This window comes from Solanum stenotomum, chromosome 12 (assembly GCF_019186545.1).
Source record: "Solanum stenotomum isolate F172 chromosome 12, ASM1918654v1, whole genome shotgun sequence".
In the NCBI taxonomy this organism is placed as follows: domain Eukaryota; kingdom Viridiplantae; phylum Streptophyta; class Magnoliopsida; order Solanales; family Solanaceae; genus Solanum; species Solanum stenotomum.
The window spans coordinates 44,034,014-44,050,256 of record NC_064293.1 but is presented as its reverse complement, the minus strand read 5'-3'; the positions used below and the strand labels follow the sequence as shown (position 1 = coordinate 44,050,256).

At 30.0% G+C, this 16,243-nt stretch overlaps 2 protein-coding genes across 3 annotated transcripts; one reads left to right on the top strand and one right to left on the bottom strand.

Annotated features, from left to right (window-relative positions):
• Positions 1-1,673: 1,673 nt before the first annotated feature.
• LOC125846387 (uncharacterized protein At5g65660-like) lies at positions 1,674-4,101 on the top strand. 2 transcript variants are annotated; one of them, XM_049525793.1, is made up of 3 exons: positions 1,674-1,803; positions 3,359-3,651; positions 3,816-4,101. In XM_049525793.1, the coding sequence occupies exons 1-3, from the start codon at positions 1,734-1,736 to the stop codon at positions 4,050-4,052; spliced, it is 600 nt and encodes a 199-aa protein (XP_049381750.1). In that variant the 5' UTR covers positions 1,674-1,733; the 3' UTR covers positions 4,053-4,101. The 2 variants fall into 2 exon arrangements, with proteins under 2 accessions (XP_049381750.1, XP_049381752.1); XM_049525795.1 differs by having other exon boundaries at positions 1,706-1,803; positions 3,388-3,651.
• Positions 4,102-11,464: 7,363 nt separating this feature from the next.
• Positions 11,465-13,293, bottom strand: LOC125846371 (transcription factor bHLH93-like). Its single transcript, XM_049525778.1, has 4 exons — positions 12,702-13,293; positions 12,440-12,613; positions 11,957-12,127; positions 11,465-11,666 (listed from the first exon to the last, which is right to left on the bottom strand). Exons 1-4 carry the CDS (start codon positions 13,275-13,277, stop codon positions 11,580-11,582), a joined length of 1,008 nt encoding a protein of 335 aa, XP_049381735.1. The 5' UTR covers positions 13,278-13,293; the 3' UTR covers positions 11,465-11,579.
• Between the last annotated feature and the right edge of the window lie 2,950 nt (positions 13,294-16,243).

Genomic DNA, 16,243 nt, shown 5'->3' with positions numbered 1-16,243 from the left:
CGCTACTCGCTAGATACACTTTTATTAGGGTGGGTATAATTGGGGTAAAATCGAAATCCAAATTAAAGTTTAACGTTTTTATATCTTTGATTTAGATTTTTTAATTACAGATTGAATTGGATTTAAACTTTTATAATTTTCTAATTTGGGACTTGAAATCTTAATACTATGACCAATATACGAGCAAATGAGTCAGGTACATAATAATTAAGGGATCTAGTATAGTAAGTTGAAGTTGTTTTTTTTTAATCAGAAGTCTCACCATTGAATTATTTTTTTCTTAATCAAAAGTCTTGATTTAAACCTTGTTTGTGTTTTTCGTCGCCATTTGAGGAATTTATGGCAGTGGTCCTTATGGAAGCATATGCCAAAACTCAAAAGCATCAAAATCTTTATGTAGCTGATCTGTAATTGATCATATATATCATCATATGGAAGCAACCTTAATAGGTTGAAAACTTGATATGAATAAGACAATGAATATGACTGATGAGACTAATTTCTACCCTTTTACTCAAGTAGGCACAAGACATCTTTGTCTTGATTCAGTTGATTTTTTATTTCATGAGTTACGGCGGTGTGCGTCGTTGTATGGGAGAATTAAGCAGACCAAAATGTTCATTTTCAATGGTACCACTGTCCACTAGCATGAGCCAAAGCCTAGCTATAGCTAGGACAATTGGGTAGATGATCAGTTATGTCCGCAAGTGTCTTATGAAATCAGACTTTTCTATTACTAGACTAGACTAGATAATATATGAAAGTATAATCCAGCCACAACACTCTTCGAACGGACTTTTGGTTCAATTCTGTATGTAACGAATAGATTCAATACAATTTTTCTTATTAAAAGGATGCCGATTTGTATCCATGACTGATTGCGCATCTTACTTTAGTCTATATGAGTTTTTTTTTGTCTTTGACATGGAAGAATATATATTGAAAGAAAAATAAGAACTTGTGGGCCAAAGAGTAGAAAATACGTACAACTTTTGTCATAGATGTTTCAAACTTGAATTCCTTAATCTGCCATATTCAACGTTTTTTTTTTATCTCTGAATATAATTGTGGAACTTCACTGTTTCCTCTCGTGAAATACGTTTTGTCAAGCTTTGCACAGTTAGCTAGGCCACACTAGTTTAAATTAACACCCCATGCTAATTAGTAATTACTTATACGGTGACTTTGATAAGTGAGCTTAATTATACTTAGGACTTAGGAGACAACACATAATTGATTAATAACAGAATTGGAATGGTCCACTACTCATTGGTTTTTTAGGTTTTTTTCAATAAATGTGGTGACTATAGTACCTACCTTAGTTAAGTTTCTTATTAGTTTTGCTTTTGTCCTAGCCTCCTAAGTATATATGTTAGGTAAGAAAGTCATCTTATAGGTCAGTTTGGACAAATTTTGAATTACATATAATCTTAAAATTTTATTGATCTAATAAATTAATAATAACAATAATCAGCTATTCTTTGATATTGTCCTCTCACATAATACATACCATCTCTTCAATTATTTAAAATTAAAGCAGAAATTTCATAAACATACACTAATTTCAAATTAAAATTTTAAGTTCAAAAACTCAAAAACTCAAATTCTATGACCAAACACCTACCTATATAATAAGGTAAAAAATTAATAAAAGAAGGTAAGTTACCAAAAGCGGTATCCTTATCTCATTTAACGTTTTAAGATAAGAATAGAATAATTTGGATATATATACGATGGAATGCCATGTATACTTGTGCACTTTAACAACTCAAAGGGTCAACAGTCAACACATCTCTTCTACCGGTGAGTACATAGGAAAAAAACCATTTTATTACTCATCTCCATTTGTTACTTTCGTGCTAACAAAATTGTACTATTAGATTTCTTAATGCCAAATCTAGTTGAATCCTCCACTTCCTCCTTTTTCTTAATCAGCAGTGAGTTTATATATATCTCATATATTTTTTTCTATCATATTAATATGTTAATTAGTTCATCTAATTCAATTTACTTTGAAGATCAATTGAATTGACTTTTCAAGTGATACAAGTAAGAACGTGTACTTTTTCATGGTGATAAGACGGCAAAGACAGAATATTTCATGTATGTTATGGATGTTTCCAGGAAGCCGCTCATGTGAAAAGATCTTTTGGGATATTACTGGAAAACTATAAAGCAAAGTATTAATTTACCAAAATTCTAAACAATAGCAACAAATAGAGAAACTAACAGAAGTAAAAAGATAAGAAAAAGATGTGCTAGATTTTCTAGTATTCATACATATATTTTTTTAGTGTGAACCGTCTACATATCTCCTTTAAAACTAATTATCCCGCTTAAGCGGGCCGAGTTACTTAAGAGCAGGGCAAATCTAACAGGACCGGAAGATGTTCTCTTGAACCGTGTCAATAAAAAATTATATGATATATGTAAGATATATTTTTTTTTAATGTATATATATATAAATTTTAGTGGTTTAGAAATTTGAAATTCACCGTGTGACGTTTCAAGATCAAACCTTAATCATTAAATTTTGGTGAAAATCTTGAATTCTTCCATGTTTAACTTAAGTTGAGGCCAATAAAATATTTCGGAGTCTCCTAATGCGGAACCGGCAATGGATCGAAAAGGACATTACAGAATTCCATTGTCTGTTGCCAGCTCAGTGGCGTTTCCCATTTTCTTGTTTCCACACTGCTAACTTGTAAGTTTGTTTAACCAACTTTCTAAAGTTTTCACTTTTCTAGGTGAAATTTTAACATCTTGTTGTCACTTCTTAATCGAATCTTATGAAATTTCAAAGTAGACAATGTTTGACATATAGACTTGTAGTGAACTTAAGTGAATGTAATTTTTTCAACCTCAAACGTGCCTGAAGCAGAGGTTTAATACCTTATTGTGAAAGGCATGTGTAACACAAATGCTCCACTACAAAAACGAAATAAACAGATAGATTGGTGTTTGACCATGACTTTAATTGCAAAATTATAGTCATTATTTTCATGATTGAAGTTTTGGCCATCATTACTTGCAAATATTGGACTTTTGTAGTATCAATGTAAAAAATACTGATAAAATAGAACACGCTTAATTAAAAACTATTCATTCATTCATAAATAAATAAATAAGCAATCTTTTACCAATGAGGAAAAGATTACTTCAAAAGGGTCCCAGCACTTCCTCCGTACAGTGTACGTCCTTTATTGTGTACACATTTCTCAGTTTATAAATTCATGCCCCATCTGCTTGCTCTGCCTCACAACTCTCCTTGTAGTCCGTCCTCTGTATTTCCATTTCCTTCTCAAATTTACTACTACTTTCTATCATATATTTTTAGCATTTTTTCCTCTCTAAACAGAAGTTGTTTCTTGCACTGTATGTTGGAAGGAGAAAATTCGAATTATTATCAGCACAGAAAGAACAATGGAGAATCAAAATTATGCACCGTCCCATTCAGACGCGTCGCGGCCTTCACTTGGCTTCCCTCTCGGAACTGCGCTTCTATTGCTAATAATTTTCAGCTTGAGTGGCATCTTTTCTTGTTGCTACCATTGGGACAAGCTTCGGTCTCTCCGTCGATCTATTGCCAACGGCACAGATCTCGAGGCCGGCGGAGACCCTTCAGATTTGAAATCTAAACGAGCATACATGGTAAGATTTCAATTACAAACACTCTTACCAAATTAGTTGGATCATCGGCTATATGAATCTATTCAATTTTTAGTTATCTTGGAATTTTATTCTAAAAAAAAGTCTAATCAATTGTCATGTGATGATGGGCTATTGCTGAATTTTATGGTTGCTCTGTTTTACAGAATTGTAAGCAAAACCAAATCTCAGACATGCCAGCAGTGTTAATGCCTGGAGATCAAGTACCCAAGTTCATAGCATTGCCATGTCCATGTCAGCCTCCCAGACCAGACAAGGTACTTGCTGAGGTTCAGCAGCAGCCGTCATCTCCAATGAAGCCACCTCCTCATACACCAGTACGGGCAGTGGCAGAGGCAGAGGATGTAACTTTCACTCAAATTCGTAGTACTTTTTACTTGTAAATATAAATTAAATTTATATGAGCAATTTTCTACTACATTTTTACTCTTTGGAGGCTTGGATGTGGTATATAAAAAATCTTTTATGGTGATCGTAGTAAATAGTGAAGTGTGCGCAAACAAAATTTTATATTTTTGTATCTAAGAAAAGAAAAAAGTTAAGGTGCAAGGATATTTTTAAACGCACAAGACTTTTTGACAGAGTGGTATGGATTTGATCCCAATGTGTAAATATCACAGCATGTTAAGTTTGTTTTTGATTCAAGTTGAAGCTAGGGGTGGCCGTTCCGTATTTGGTGTGGGATTATTAAATTTCGATTCGGTAATCAATAAATTAAATTTCGTATGATATTCAATAATATCGTATTGAAGTTGTAGTTGATTATTTTACAAAGTTAATATTATTTTTTCAATCATTTCTATTTTTGTATGTCACGATATAATAGAAGATCAATAAGTAAGAAGACATTAAAAAAAATGATACAACTAAAAAACATGTATTTGGGTCGTTTATGTTCATTTTTAACTTTCTTCTTTTGATTTGTACGAATGAGTAATGGACATGTTGATACATGATTTTCATTAAATAAATAATTCGGTATTCGGGAAATACAAATACCAAATAGTACTAGTGTCTCATACCAAACTCAAACTCAAATACCATAATTCTGAAATTTTACTCTCGAATACTATATCGAATACCCAGATAATAAATACCAAATTACCAAAAATTTCAATTCATTCGATATTTTATTTTCAGCCGTAGTTATAGCCAATAACCAATATCAGAACTAATATTGACGAGATAAATACAAAAGTGGCAAAGTGATGATATGGTTCCGAATTAATGTCTTTGCCCGTTTATGAGTCGATTTATTATCTTTACTTCTAGTTTTGTAGACTCTTCGTAATAGATGTCAATGAGCTTTTGGTCATGAATCATGATGAAAAAATAGTAGGATGATGTAACTGTGATACAAACTAAATCTCGGACGTAGATGAAATCAATCTTAAGAAGAAGAGATGTTAGATATAAAAATAAAGTCCACATTTTAAAACGAAAAGGACCAAAAAAGAAGAAGAAGAGAGAAGATACTCCATCAGAGGTGGAACTATGATTAATAATTTGGGGTTTTAAATTTTCTTTTAAAAAAATAGAGTGGGGTTCAGAGTTATAACTTTAGCATGAAAAACATTTCTACGGTTCCTTACTACTTAACTGTCAATCAATTTTGTTAGGGGTTCACAAGTTAATATACATATATATTTATTTAATTTTCTAGTACAAATACAGGGTCTACGAAAAAGTTACTGAGTTCGTCAAAACCCACAAATCCAACCTAGCTCCGCCTCTGTTAACTCCATATGCAACTGAGATAATTGAATTCTTGCCTGTAATACAATATTAGATCAGGGCTTTTGGTACTAATAAAATTAAGTTTTTGGTTTTGATAATGCATGTATAAATTCTTCGCATCATTAAATTAAGGGAGTATGATATATAACAATAGATAACTCTTAATAGCAGAGTAACAATAATATGATGCTACTATGAATACTGATAACAATGAACTTATACTCATAATGCTCTTTTCTAAAACTACATATAAATATATATAGCTTAATTCCCTTAATTTAATATGAATAACATTACTTGCCTGAACGATGTTGTAAAAAAATTTATTTTACACTATTATATCGGCATAGCTTAGTCGATTGCTTTAAAATAATCAACTTGCATTACTATTTCGAATATTTTCGATACTTGCTGTTATGTTGTAAGTATTTCTTTACAATATTACTATAGTTTAATTAACGATTGCTTTAATATAATCAACTTACATTACTAGTTTGATACTTGGGATTTTATTTTATTTTTTAAAAAAAAAAAAACTTTAATAATGCCAAAAATTTTACATTATTAATATAAATTTGTCATGATTCTACTTTTACCACTCAAAGATTTCCTCTTCTATCAGATTCGTTCTGTCTTTTATCATTCAATTTATGCGAGGTCTACTCGGTGGTCGTAGTAATAAAAAAACAATTTTTACAAAACCAAATCTTTTACCTTTGGACAAGTGTTCAAAGCAAGTAATATTTGATTAGTAGTCACGTTGCACATACAAAACACAAATGATGGTTGATTATAAAGTGAATTGCGAATCATTCAAAATTATCAACAACAAAAAAATCAGGTAAATATTTTTATTTATTTAAATATTACTACTAGAATATTAGGAATTAGGGATGAACAATATTTCATAGCTAAACAACAAAAATTTCATACCAATTTCAATATAATAGCGATAAATTATAAGAAAACTCAATTAGCTAAGATCAACTTTTTACACAAATTAACTAGAGAGTAAAGACTACTGACAAATTTTATAGCTGATTCCATATTTTCTAGTAGTGAGTATCTTCAACATACATGTTCATTTGCATGCTAGCTGATTCTATTTTAATTAGTCAAGCATATAATTTATTTATTTTTGATAATAAGTGACGTTGGAATTTGAATTCCAAACCTTTGTCTAATTCTTTAATATCACATGGAAGTGTGTCACTATCTTATCTTAAATCGTAAGGTAAAATTACATTTATTTATAATCTTCATGTATGGTTCAATTACTAATCAATTGATTGAGTAATAGTAACAATCAACAGTCCACTAATGGGATGTCAAACTCTATGACTAACTTTCAAGTATAGTATCGATTTATGGATTGTATGATGATTAACGCAAATATAGTATAAACCACATAAAAGAAGAGGAAAAGTAGAAAGTTAAGGGAGATAAAAGAGACAGATGGAATGTGTATTAACCACTTTATTTTTTTAACCCTGACCTAATTTTGCTGTAGAATGAAAGTGGCCCTTTTGTTGATATTAAAAGTTCCACCTTTCCCCACCACTTAACATGTTAACCATGTGCTTCCGTCATTCCTAATGATTTTGCACTTTGTTTTTCTTGTCTATTTTTTTCACTATTTCGTTTTTTTCAACCTTTCACCATCATGACCGAACTTGCTGACCCTTGCCGCTCATTCTCTTATTTGAACTTATTGTTCACTAAAAAGAACGAATTTTTTTATGAACTAGTTTTTGAGATTAAATTAGATATAATATTAGTATTTTTCTTAATAATCTCAAGTATAAATTCATTCACACACCTTCTTGACTATTGGGTAAATTCACAAATAATCACTTCTCAAACTTTGAAGCATAAAAAAAAAAAAAAAGAGTCACTAATTAACACTTCTTTTCTCTTTTTATTTTATCCATTTTCCAAGTATGAAGAATGAAACAAATTGTCAATATAGTCCACTTGCTTAGTGTTTTTTTACTTTGCTCAAATATGCAATAACTGCAGTTTCCTTTCTCCATTGAAAGTTGTAGTTAGTTGGGGATTGGTTGAAAAATGGAACACCAAGTTGGAGTGTGTGACTATCCCCTCCGTTATCATTTTTATACATTATTATATTCTCATCATGTTTCTTCACGTACAAACTTAATTCAATTTTTAATAGGATAAACATACCAAAGTTCTTTTAATAACTTGATATCAGAGGATTAGTCCCATAACTAATCAATGCTAGTACATAAAGTAACTTGCGGCCATATATCTTCTAAGTAGTATTATTGTATCAATATTTTTTGTACAATTAATTAGCGCATAAAATTTAAAGCAATAAAACAATGCAAAAGGAAATTTAGAGAAAATAATATTTATGCCGAATTTAATACCTATATAACTCTTCGACCCTGTAGGATTTGAAAATGTACGGATGTTAAGTAGAGCGTGTAGATCTAGGACCCGTTGTCTGCGAGAATCCGTTCTGGAAAATGACATTTTAGGGGGCAACTACAAGTGCCAACGTTAGTGACCATATCAATAAAATAATGTAGTTGATGTATCCATTTATAAGAAATTTGATACTTTTAAAAATTAATATATTAAATACGTCATAATAACATTTATGTGGTTGTAAAAAAATTTAGAACTTGTCTCACTGTCCATCAAAGCTCCACCTACGGGCTCCCAATAAATTTTGTAAAGATATTGTACATGGTTTAATTCAACCTCAAAAGCTAATGAATTGTTCAAGTTTATCTAAGGAGATTGATCAGCAATTCATTTTCAACCAATATAGAACTTTTACCCACTCTAACACTCTCCTTCATGCCTAGCTAGGCTCAATTGTCATGCGTGGACCAAGAGCCCAAACAAAAATAAACCTGGGATTTATGAATTCTAAATTCTTCTTAGTTGGTGAATTTTTAAGCATATACATCATCATATTTATATCTAACGCCTAACGCTATTATTGCAGAAAGCATGACACCTGAGCCTCATATTATAATCAGGTACTATGCCTAGATCTAACACATGAATAGATTGTAGCCAAATGATAAAGTAGATTTTCGTTAATTCGTACGATGACGATAGCTAAACAATGGAATTCTTTTTCTCTGTCTTGTAATTCTATACATTAAATGAAAGTTGCTAGTAATAGTGGAGCAAGATTCTTATTAGTGGGCTTAAAGCCAATCATGAAATTAGGCAGATAAACATGACAGCATTCATTCATTGTTTTAATTTTTTTGGTTATAGCTATACCACTGGCTCCTTTAATTTTTAGTAGACGCCCATAGAAATAAAGTGTGGCATTAGTGGATTTATCGAATTCTCACGCATTACCCATTTTTCTTTCAATTCTTAATAGTATTATAATACTTCCTTCATTATGAGTTAGTACAATAACAACTAACAAGATCTCCTTTGATCCTCGTCGTATGCTTGACTAACTCATTTTAACACGTTTATTTGAGGCCTTTTAACTCTAGTAATTTCAGGAGAGAAGTTTTGAAGCAACGTTAACGAAGAATTAAGTTGATTTGAGTGAGTATGTTTTAGCCCAACTTTTTTTTTTTACTTTTATGAAGTCTAAATTAGTCCATGAGAAGTTTCGTACAAAAATTAAAATAAAGTTTTATCTATTATATGTAAGTGTAATGAAAAAGAAAAAAAAAGTTATACAATATTAATTTTATTTAATAATTAAAAAATTATAAATAAATTAATTACTCCTTCCGTTCACTTTTACTTGTCACTTATTCCTAAAATAAAATTTCATTTTTACTTGCCACTTATGACATATCAAGAAGAAAGACAAAAAATAAATCATGCTATACCCTCAGCATTAAATACGTTTTTTTCAAGAAATCATTTAATATGGGATAATTTGGTAAAATACCTATATTAACAAAAATAAAAAAAATTAATGGACGTGCCAAGTAAAAGCGAACAAAGAGTAATTAAAACTTGATATAAGTTGAACAGTTGGGGTTTGTCAAATTATTTAAAAATCATATGGACTCGACCCGTTTCAGGCCCAAATAGCTATTGCCTATTGAGCAAGTTTGGACAATCATACATTCATCAATTCATGAGGAACTTTCATAAAACAAACTAGTATAGGAGCTAATTACTTAATGTATCAATAGTTTCAATAATTATGTGTTTTGTCCAAGTCGCTTCTAGAAACACTTTATTTGCCTTCAGATACATTGTATTCGCCTCTAAATTGTATGAGCTAAGTTATCATGCCTTGTAAGGCATAACTAGTGGGTTATGAACTTCTTAAAGCATAACTTTTTGAAATTAGATTTATGCCTCGATTAACACAAGTTTTGTAGGAACTAAGTAATACTCGAGAATTATGAACTAAACATATGCCTCCAATGACAAATTTTATATGAATTAAGCAGCTTAACTTGTTTTGTTTTCTCTTGTAAGACAAAACTTGTGTTATTATGATATGAAACTATAAACTTTTGCCTTGAGATATATATTTTTTTTTTTGGACGTCAAGGATATTTCCAGCCACCTTTTTAGTACTTTTAAGTTCTGAAGGTTACAAATATTAAAGTCAACAAATTTGAGGGACGGAAATTAAAGAACATCCAAGAAAAATAGGGGATTTATTCGAATGACCTTATGTAGTTTTATGATTTGAAATTTGAATGATGGTAAACCTGTTTGTTGGGCCCAGAAATGGAATTGTACGCATTCCCTCTTGATTTTATTTATTTTTTTACCCTCCCTAGAAGCTCCCAACCCTTTTTGCTCCCTTGGTAACTCGAACTCGCAACCTTTGGATTGGAAGTGAGGGGTGTTTACCATTCGAGCAACTCCCTCTCGTCCATTCCCTCTTGATTCGCAAACTTCTGCGAGTCCTATCTAGATATGTCAAATAGGCTGATTCAGTCTTATTGGGCCTACAATTGAACCGTGGGCTACAAGCAGGACCAAGCTTGTTAATAATTATAATGGGCCTATGGAAGTTCGATGCGTAGCAGAATATGTGGATCTGTGCTCGTAACTGCACCCAGGACCCAATTGGACCGGGTAATTAAGGAGGCAAGCCTTTACCTTATTAATCCATATTAAGTAACGAATTAACTAATTATAGTACTAATAAAAATATGAGTAAATTTTAGAAATTGCAAACATAAAAATTATATTAGCGTTTTATAACTACTGTTTTGTTATTTGTACTCCATAAAAGTTGTGTTTGTATTTATGTATATGTTCTTTGTGTTAGGCTAGAGTGGCGAGTGAGATTATGAGAGAGAGGAGTGAGGTTAGCGAGAGAAGGCAGAGAGTGGAGAGAGGTGAATTGTATATGTACATCGGTTAGATAATTATATATATGTAACTACTATGTATATGTATCAATGATTGTGTTTGCATATCTGCATAAAATTTGAATTTGTATACAAATGAATCGAGTTAAAATATTTGTATTTGTATATCAAATCTCTCTCGCTTTATACAAATTCAAATTGTACATTTTATTTGTATAATTTGTGTTTGTATAAAGCGAGAGAGAAAGACAAAAAGGAACTAGGCAGCGAAAGATTCTGTATTATTATAATTATAAGTGTATAGGATGGAGAGATATGTATTTGTATTTGTATATATAGTTTCTCTCGCTTTATACAAAAACAGACACAATTTATACATTTGTGTTTGTATAAAAGTGAGAGAGGCGAGCAAGATTTAAAGGAGCTAGAGGCGTTAATGACAATGTATTTGCTACGAATTGAAATTAAATGAAACTGTAGCTCTAATACTTATTTTGAATTAATAATTTGTTATAATGCACAATTTTTCCTAAAAATATATAGCTAAAATTAGAATTAAATTAAACATTATATTATCTATGGGGTCGGTTTGCATTTAGTGAGTAGTTTGGGTATTGACTCGATCCACTTGACAGTTTAGTTTTATCCATATCTTTTATGATTTGGCAATTGATGATTTATGATTTGTTGATACGTATACCTTGACCCTAATTTTTTTTAAAGGACACGATGGAGTAGACGTAATTAAATATTAAAGGGAATTCAATTGGAGAAAGATCATTAACATTTATTTAATTGATATACTCATGGAACAAGAGACAAAATCTCTTAACACATTCTTTGAACTTAGTGTCCAAAATATATCATTCTCAACAATCATAGACATCTTCCTCCATAACCTGCAGTTTTGAACAGAGCTTGCTTCACGTCTTCAGAACTCAAAATTTTTCGATGCTCCACTTCCTATCAAAATAAATAATTAAATAAACCGGTCATTTAATTTGTATCTGAATATGTATTTTACTTGAGATCGAAAAATAAAGTATATTGTAAAAGGATCAATTCGTGATAATTGTAAATTTGTTAGCGAAAAACCAATATTTGACAAAATTTGATACAAACTTATTTTTGAAAATACTATACTTTTCATATTTGTCACTATGTATATAAATATCTCAACTCGAACATTCACTTTAAGTGTATAAAATGAACAAAAAAAAGCATGTATAGAAAAAAATGTAATTGTAGATTACCTCAGAACAAGAAGCTCTCATTGAGAAGTCATTGAAACAGCTGACAACACATTGTTGCACCTCAAGCCCTAATGCTTCCATTGTGTGTACTGTTGATAACAGTAAACCTGGCTTCGTTCCGCAGCATATCTCTATGCTCGTCTCATCCTCATTTCTCCTTTCTACATCAAACTACAAAAACAACATTTTAGTTTATTGTTTACTTTTTCTAGCCGGTATATATACATAAATAAATATACACTCATTATACGTAATCATATGCATATTATACATTTAACGGCTATCGGCTATTTTTAGTTTAATTAGTTAGGTGGTATTACCCCACCACAAACGGACAAATATATACGACAAAGCTCATTAGAAACAGTCTTAATTCACATCTACTATCCTAATGTACAAATTATTTTCCGAAAGAAATTAACCAAACAATCATTATATTATTTGAATTTTGACGTACATAATTTAATAGAAGAAAAAATGTACCTTTGGAGGATTTCTTACAAGTGCTTCATTAGGCTTTAACCCCTTGAAATTTCCCAGAAATTTTATGTCCTTAATTTCATCTTCCATTTCATTTTCTTCATGCAATCTGTTGATTTTATCTAAGAGCTCCTTCACATAATCAATTGTATCTCCAAGTATAGCTGTTCTATCCATCTGTCAATTAAATTAATCAATTAACTTTATTCAAACAACTAATTACCTTATAATAATTTAATAAAGGGAAATTAATTAATTAAATCACCTTGCTTATTTTGGGTACAATAGATCTAAGCATAGAGAGTCTGTCATTGAGTCTTTTCCTTCTTCTCCTTTCTGCCATAAGATTCTTAGAAGGCTGTCCTTCTAATTTCTGCACTTTATAATTTTTACTCTTTTTTTCTCCCACAATTCTTGAAGTTGCTTCTTCCATTTTGACCACTTTGTTAATATTGTAACAACTAACTGTGTCTTCATAATGCCCATGAAAATCAGTAGAAAAATGACCAATTTGCCCTTCCTCTATAATGGATCTTTCTTGAATATTAGTATTATTATAAGTAGAAGAATCAATTACTTGAGGTGGTGTAGTATTAGTTGTACTAGTGAAAGAATGAAGAAAAGGGTATGATGATTCTTGAAAATCAGGACATGGAAAATAATTGGATTGTGAAGGGGACATGATGAGGTCTAAAAGGGAAGAATTTGAGGGTACAAATTCAGGATTTTGTTGATAAAAAGTTGGTGATTCAATGTTCCATGCATCTGCAAAAGTGTTGTTCCAACTTTCTATCCTTGGAGAAACTAGTTCTTCTAAAAAAACTTGTTGAGTGAGCTCCATTTTTCTCTCTCTCTCTCTCTCTCTCTATTATTACAACAAAAATGGTTGACAGGGAGATGTCCTCAGGTGACAGCTAACGTGATGTTGCGTCTAGCTAAAAGGAAATGTATATATAGACAAATCAAACTATACTCTTTCCTCTTCAATTAAAATATATAGATTTTATGTAATTTTATAGCGCTAAGAGTGAATTATGTTATATTTTTACTCTTTTTTAAATTCAAAAATTTCTTATATTTGGTGGATTTTGGAAACATCCCAAAACATATATATCGCATTTCAATTTTGAATACATGATCAACATTCGATTGCATCACATTTTAGTTTCGTATACATCACCCAACGTTTTAATACATCACGTAAAGTTATGTATCCGATCAATACATTGCGTAAAGTGTTGTATCTAATCGATATATCGCGTAAAGTGATGTATTCGACTGATATATCGCGTAAAGTAGATATTTTTGTAGTTTTTCAAATGATAAGAAATTTTAGAGGATAAAGTAAAATAATTAGTTGTATATTTAGATAATTTTTCTTTAAAATATATGTATCGACTATCAATTGTTTATTATAAATCAGTAAAATTAATTTTTATATATTAGTTATAAATATGCGTGTATTTAAGAGACAGATGTAGGTGTTAAGCTTTTACCTAAATATATTACTTTCTCTATTTCATTTTATATGTTGTATTTGATGCTGTATATAAAATATAAGAATAATGACTTCTAGCCTATATTAAAAGTATCATTATAATTTTTGGTCTTAAAATATAAAATATACCATAATACTTGCTTCTTATAGATTATGTGATTAAAAATAAAATAAAAAATTTGGTAAGAGTTTTTAGATATAGAAAAATATTTTCTTTTTAGACTAAAAAGAGAAAAATATCATAGAACAAATTTATACAAAGTCGTACTTTTAGGAATTTAGGTAAGTTAATCTAATCTGAATATAGGATGATCGTAATGAAATTTTAATTTTTCTTTTCCACAACAAATAATAACATAGTCAATTATTATAAGGCTAAAAAAAAAAGTATTCTTATCTGACATCTACTTTATACAATAAATAAGTTATCTATGATAAACTCCGAATTTTATCCTATTTTCTTGTGTAATGTATTGGAAAGGCTTTTTCTTTTCCTTTGGTATCCCTATTATGTTGTATCTCGTTTTCTGAAATGTGTTCCCTATGGTAGAGGTTTACTCCGTTCTTTCTTGTCACTGTTTTAGGTTTTATCTCCTTTAACAAGTTAAGAAAACTATTCCTTATTTAATATTCTCTTAAAGTCAAATGAATATGAATTAATTAATTTAATTAATAAATATAAATTAGTTATTTTATTTTCTATGTTGATCAAATGCAAATTTTCAAAACTAATAATTTTTTTTAAAAAAATGTCATTTATGTATTAATTTTGTGAAGTAACAAATATTAAGGAATATTTATATAAATAAAAACGATGAAAATATTATTTTAAGATCATTTTTATAGAAATCCGTAGTGAGACAGTATACATATTTTAATCCCAATGTCTGATTAGTTTGACCCAGCAGAGTCTGTCCGAATCGAAAAGGATAGATTTGAACCTCTCGCTAGCAGCATATGAGCCTGCCAACTTCCTTGCCTCTTTTTGCTTCTCTCTTCTACGTTCATTACAATAAATAATAAAATAACTTTTTTCGTGATAAGTCTATAGTTTTATTCTTTTTTCCAATTATATTTCTGCAAAGTGTATGTTCACGTGATGATGCAACCAAAACTTTTTTTTTCCTAGGACCAACATAACATGCATTGGCTAAATTACTTATTCATAGCTTTGAGATAGATGTTCATAATTAAAAAGAGGTGACATATGTTACCTGATTAAATTATCTATTGTAGTAGATATTCAAGAATACTTATAAAAATAATCAAATGAAAGTATTTAATGGAGATATATTCTTATGTTTTCAAATGAATTTGGAGATAAATTTAAAGAACGGTCATATTTATCCCTGTATTCTTAGAAAAAAATTATATTTTCCCTTCATCATACTTTTTTGATATATTTACCATTATCATCCATTTTTAAGGTCATATTTACCCTTCATCCGTTAAATCTCCATATTTTCACTTAATATTATTTATGTTGTGCCTATGTGGATTTTATTTTATCTAATTAAATCTAAACATTATTAAAATCATTTTAACTTGCTCCATACATTAAGCCCAATCCACTAATCAAAATAAAACCCAACTTGATTCTTCTGCATAAATTTTCTCTATTGGCATTTCTATTGGAACAAATATAGAAAATTATATATCTCCTCTTTCACATTAGACAATACTCAACTTTAGAACTAATATATATTTTAGCATTCAATTCAATATTTTTGTTAAGTAAACTAAAGCCAACTTTCACCTTTAATCTTGACTCACAAAATTGATTCATTAGCATTTTATTAAAAAATAACCAGAATTTAATAAACATTCTACGTGTGCTCTGTTATGTCGATGGTAAAGAATGTGAAGTGAGGTTCAACAATGGAGATGGATGATTTAAGTTTTTTTCTGATGGCTACCGATGGTGAAACGGGAAGGGTATGAGAATAAATTCAAAGCAACTACCAGAAAACTTCTATATATCTAGAATATTTAATGTTGTTACTTGTTCAGGAATATATTTAATTGATGGATATGCTTCGATGATTCTGGGTGGTGTTTCGATTTTCCGATAGTGATGGAGATCTGATAATTTCATTCCTCTGTACAATTCCATTAACCCATCTCTCCCATCTATATATTTATATAAAGCTGGAAATAGGCAAAGCTGATGTGGCATGCCTTATTGATCAGTATTGCTATTTATCTATTTTTCCATAATTTTGAATTTTTTCATCATTTTTCTATTCAATAATCTTTTTAAAAAAAGTAACTTCCTTCCTCATTATTAGCATTTAGCATAATGAGCAATT

What these genes read in the sequence shown, in the direction of transcription:
- LOC125846387 (XM_049525793.1), top strand. Translation starts at nt 1,734, where the DNA reads ATGGAATGCCATGTATACTTGTGCACTTTAACAACTCAAAGGGTCAAC. An exon ending in TCAACACATCTCTTCTACCG is followed by an intron (nt 1,804 to 3,358) that starts GTGAGTACATAG and finishes CTCTCTAAACAG; the next exon opens with AAGTTGTTTCTTGCACTGTA. An exon ending in AATCTAAACGAGCATACATG is followed by an intron (nt 3,652 to 3,815) that starts GTAAGATTTCAA and finishes TCTGTTTTACAG; the next exon opens with AATTGTAAGCAAAACCAAAT.
- LOC125846371 (XM_049525778.1), bottom strand. Translation starts at nt 13,277, where the DNA reads ATGGAGCTCACTCAACAAGTTTTTTTAGAAGAACTAGTTTCTCCAAGG. An exon ending in TTGTACCCAAAATAAGCAAG is followed by an intron (nt 12,614 to 12,701) that starts GTGATTTAATTA and finishes TTTAATTGACAG; the next exon opens with ATGGATAGAACAGCTATACT. An exon ending in TTGTAAGAAATCCTCCAAAG is followed by an intron (nt 12,128 to 12,439) that starts GTACATTTTTTC and finishes TTGTTTTTGTAG; the next exon opens with TTTGATGTAGAAAGGAGAAA.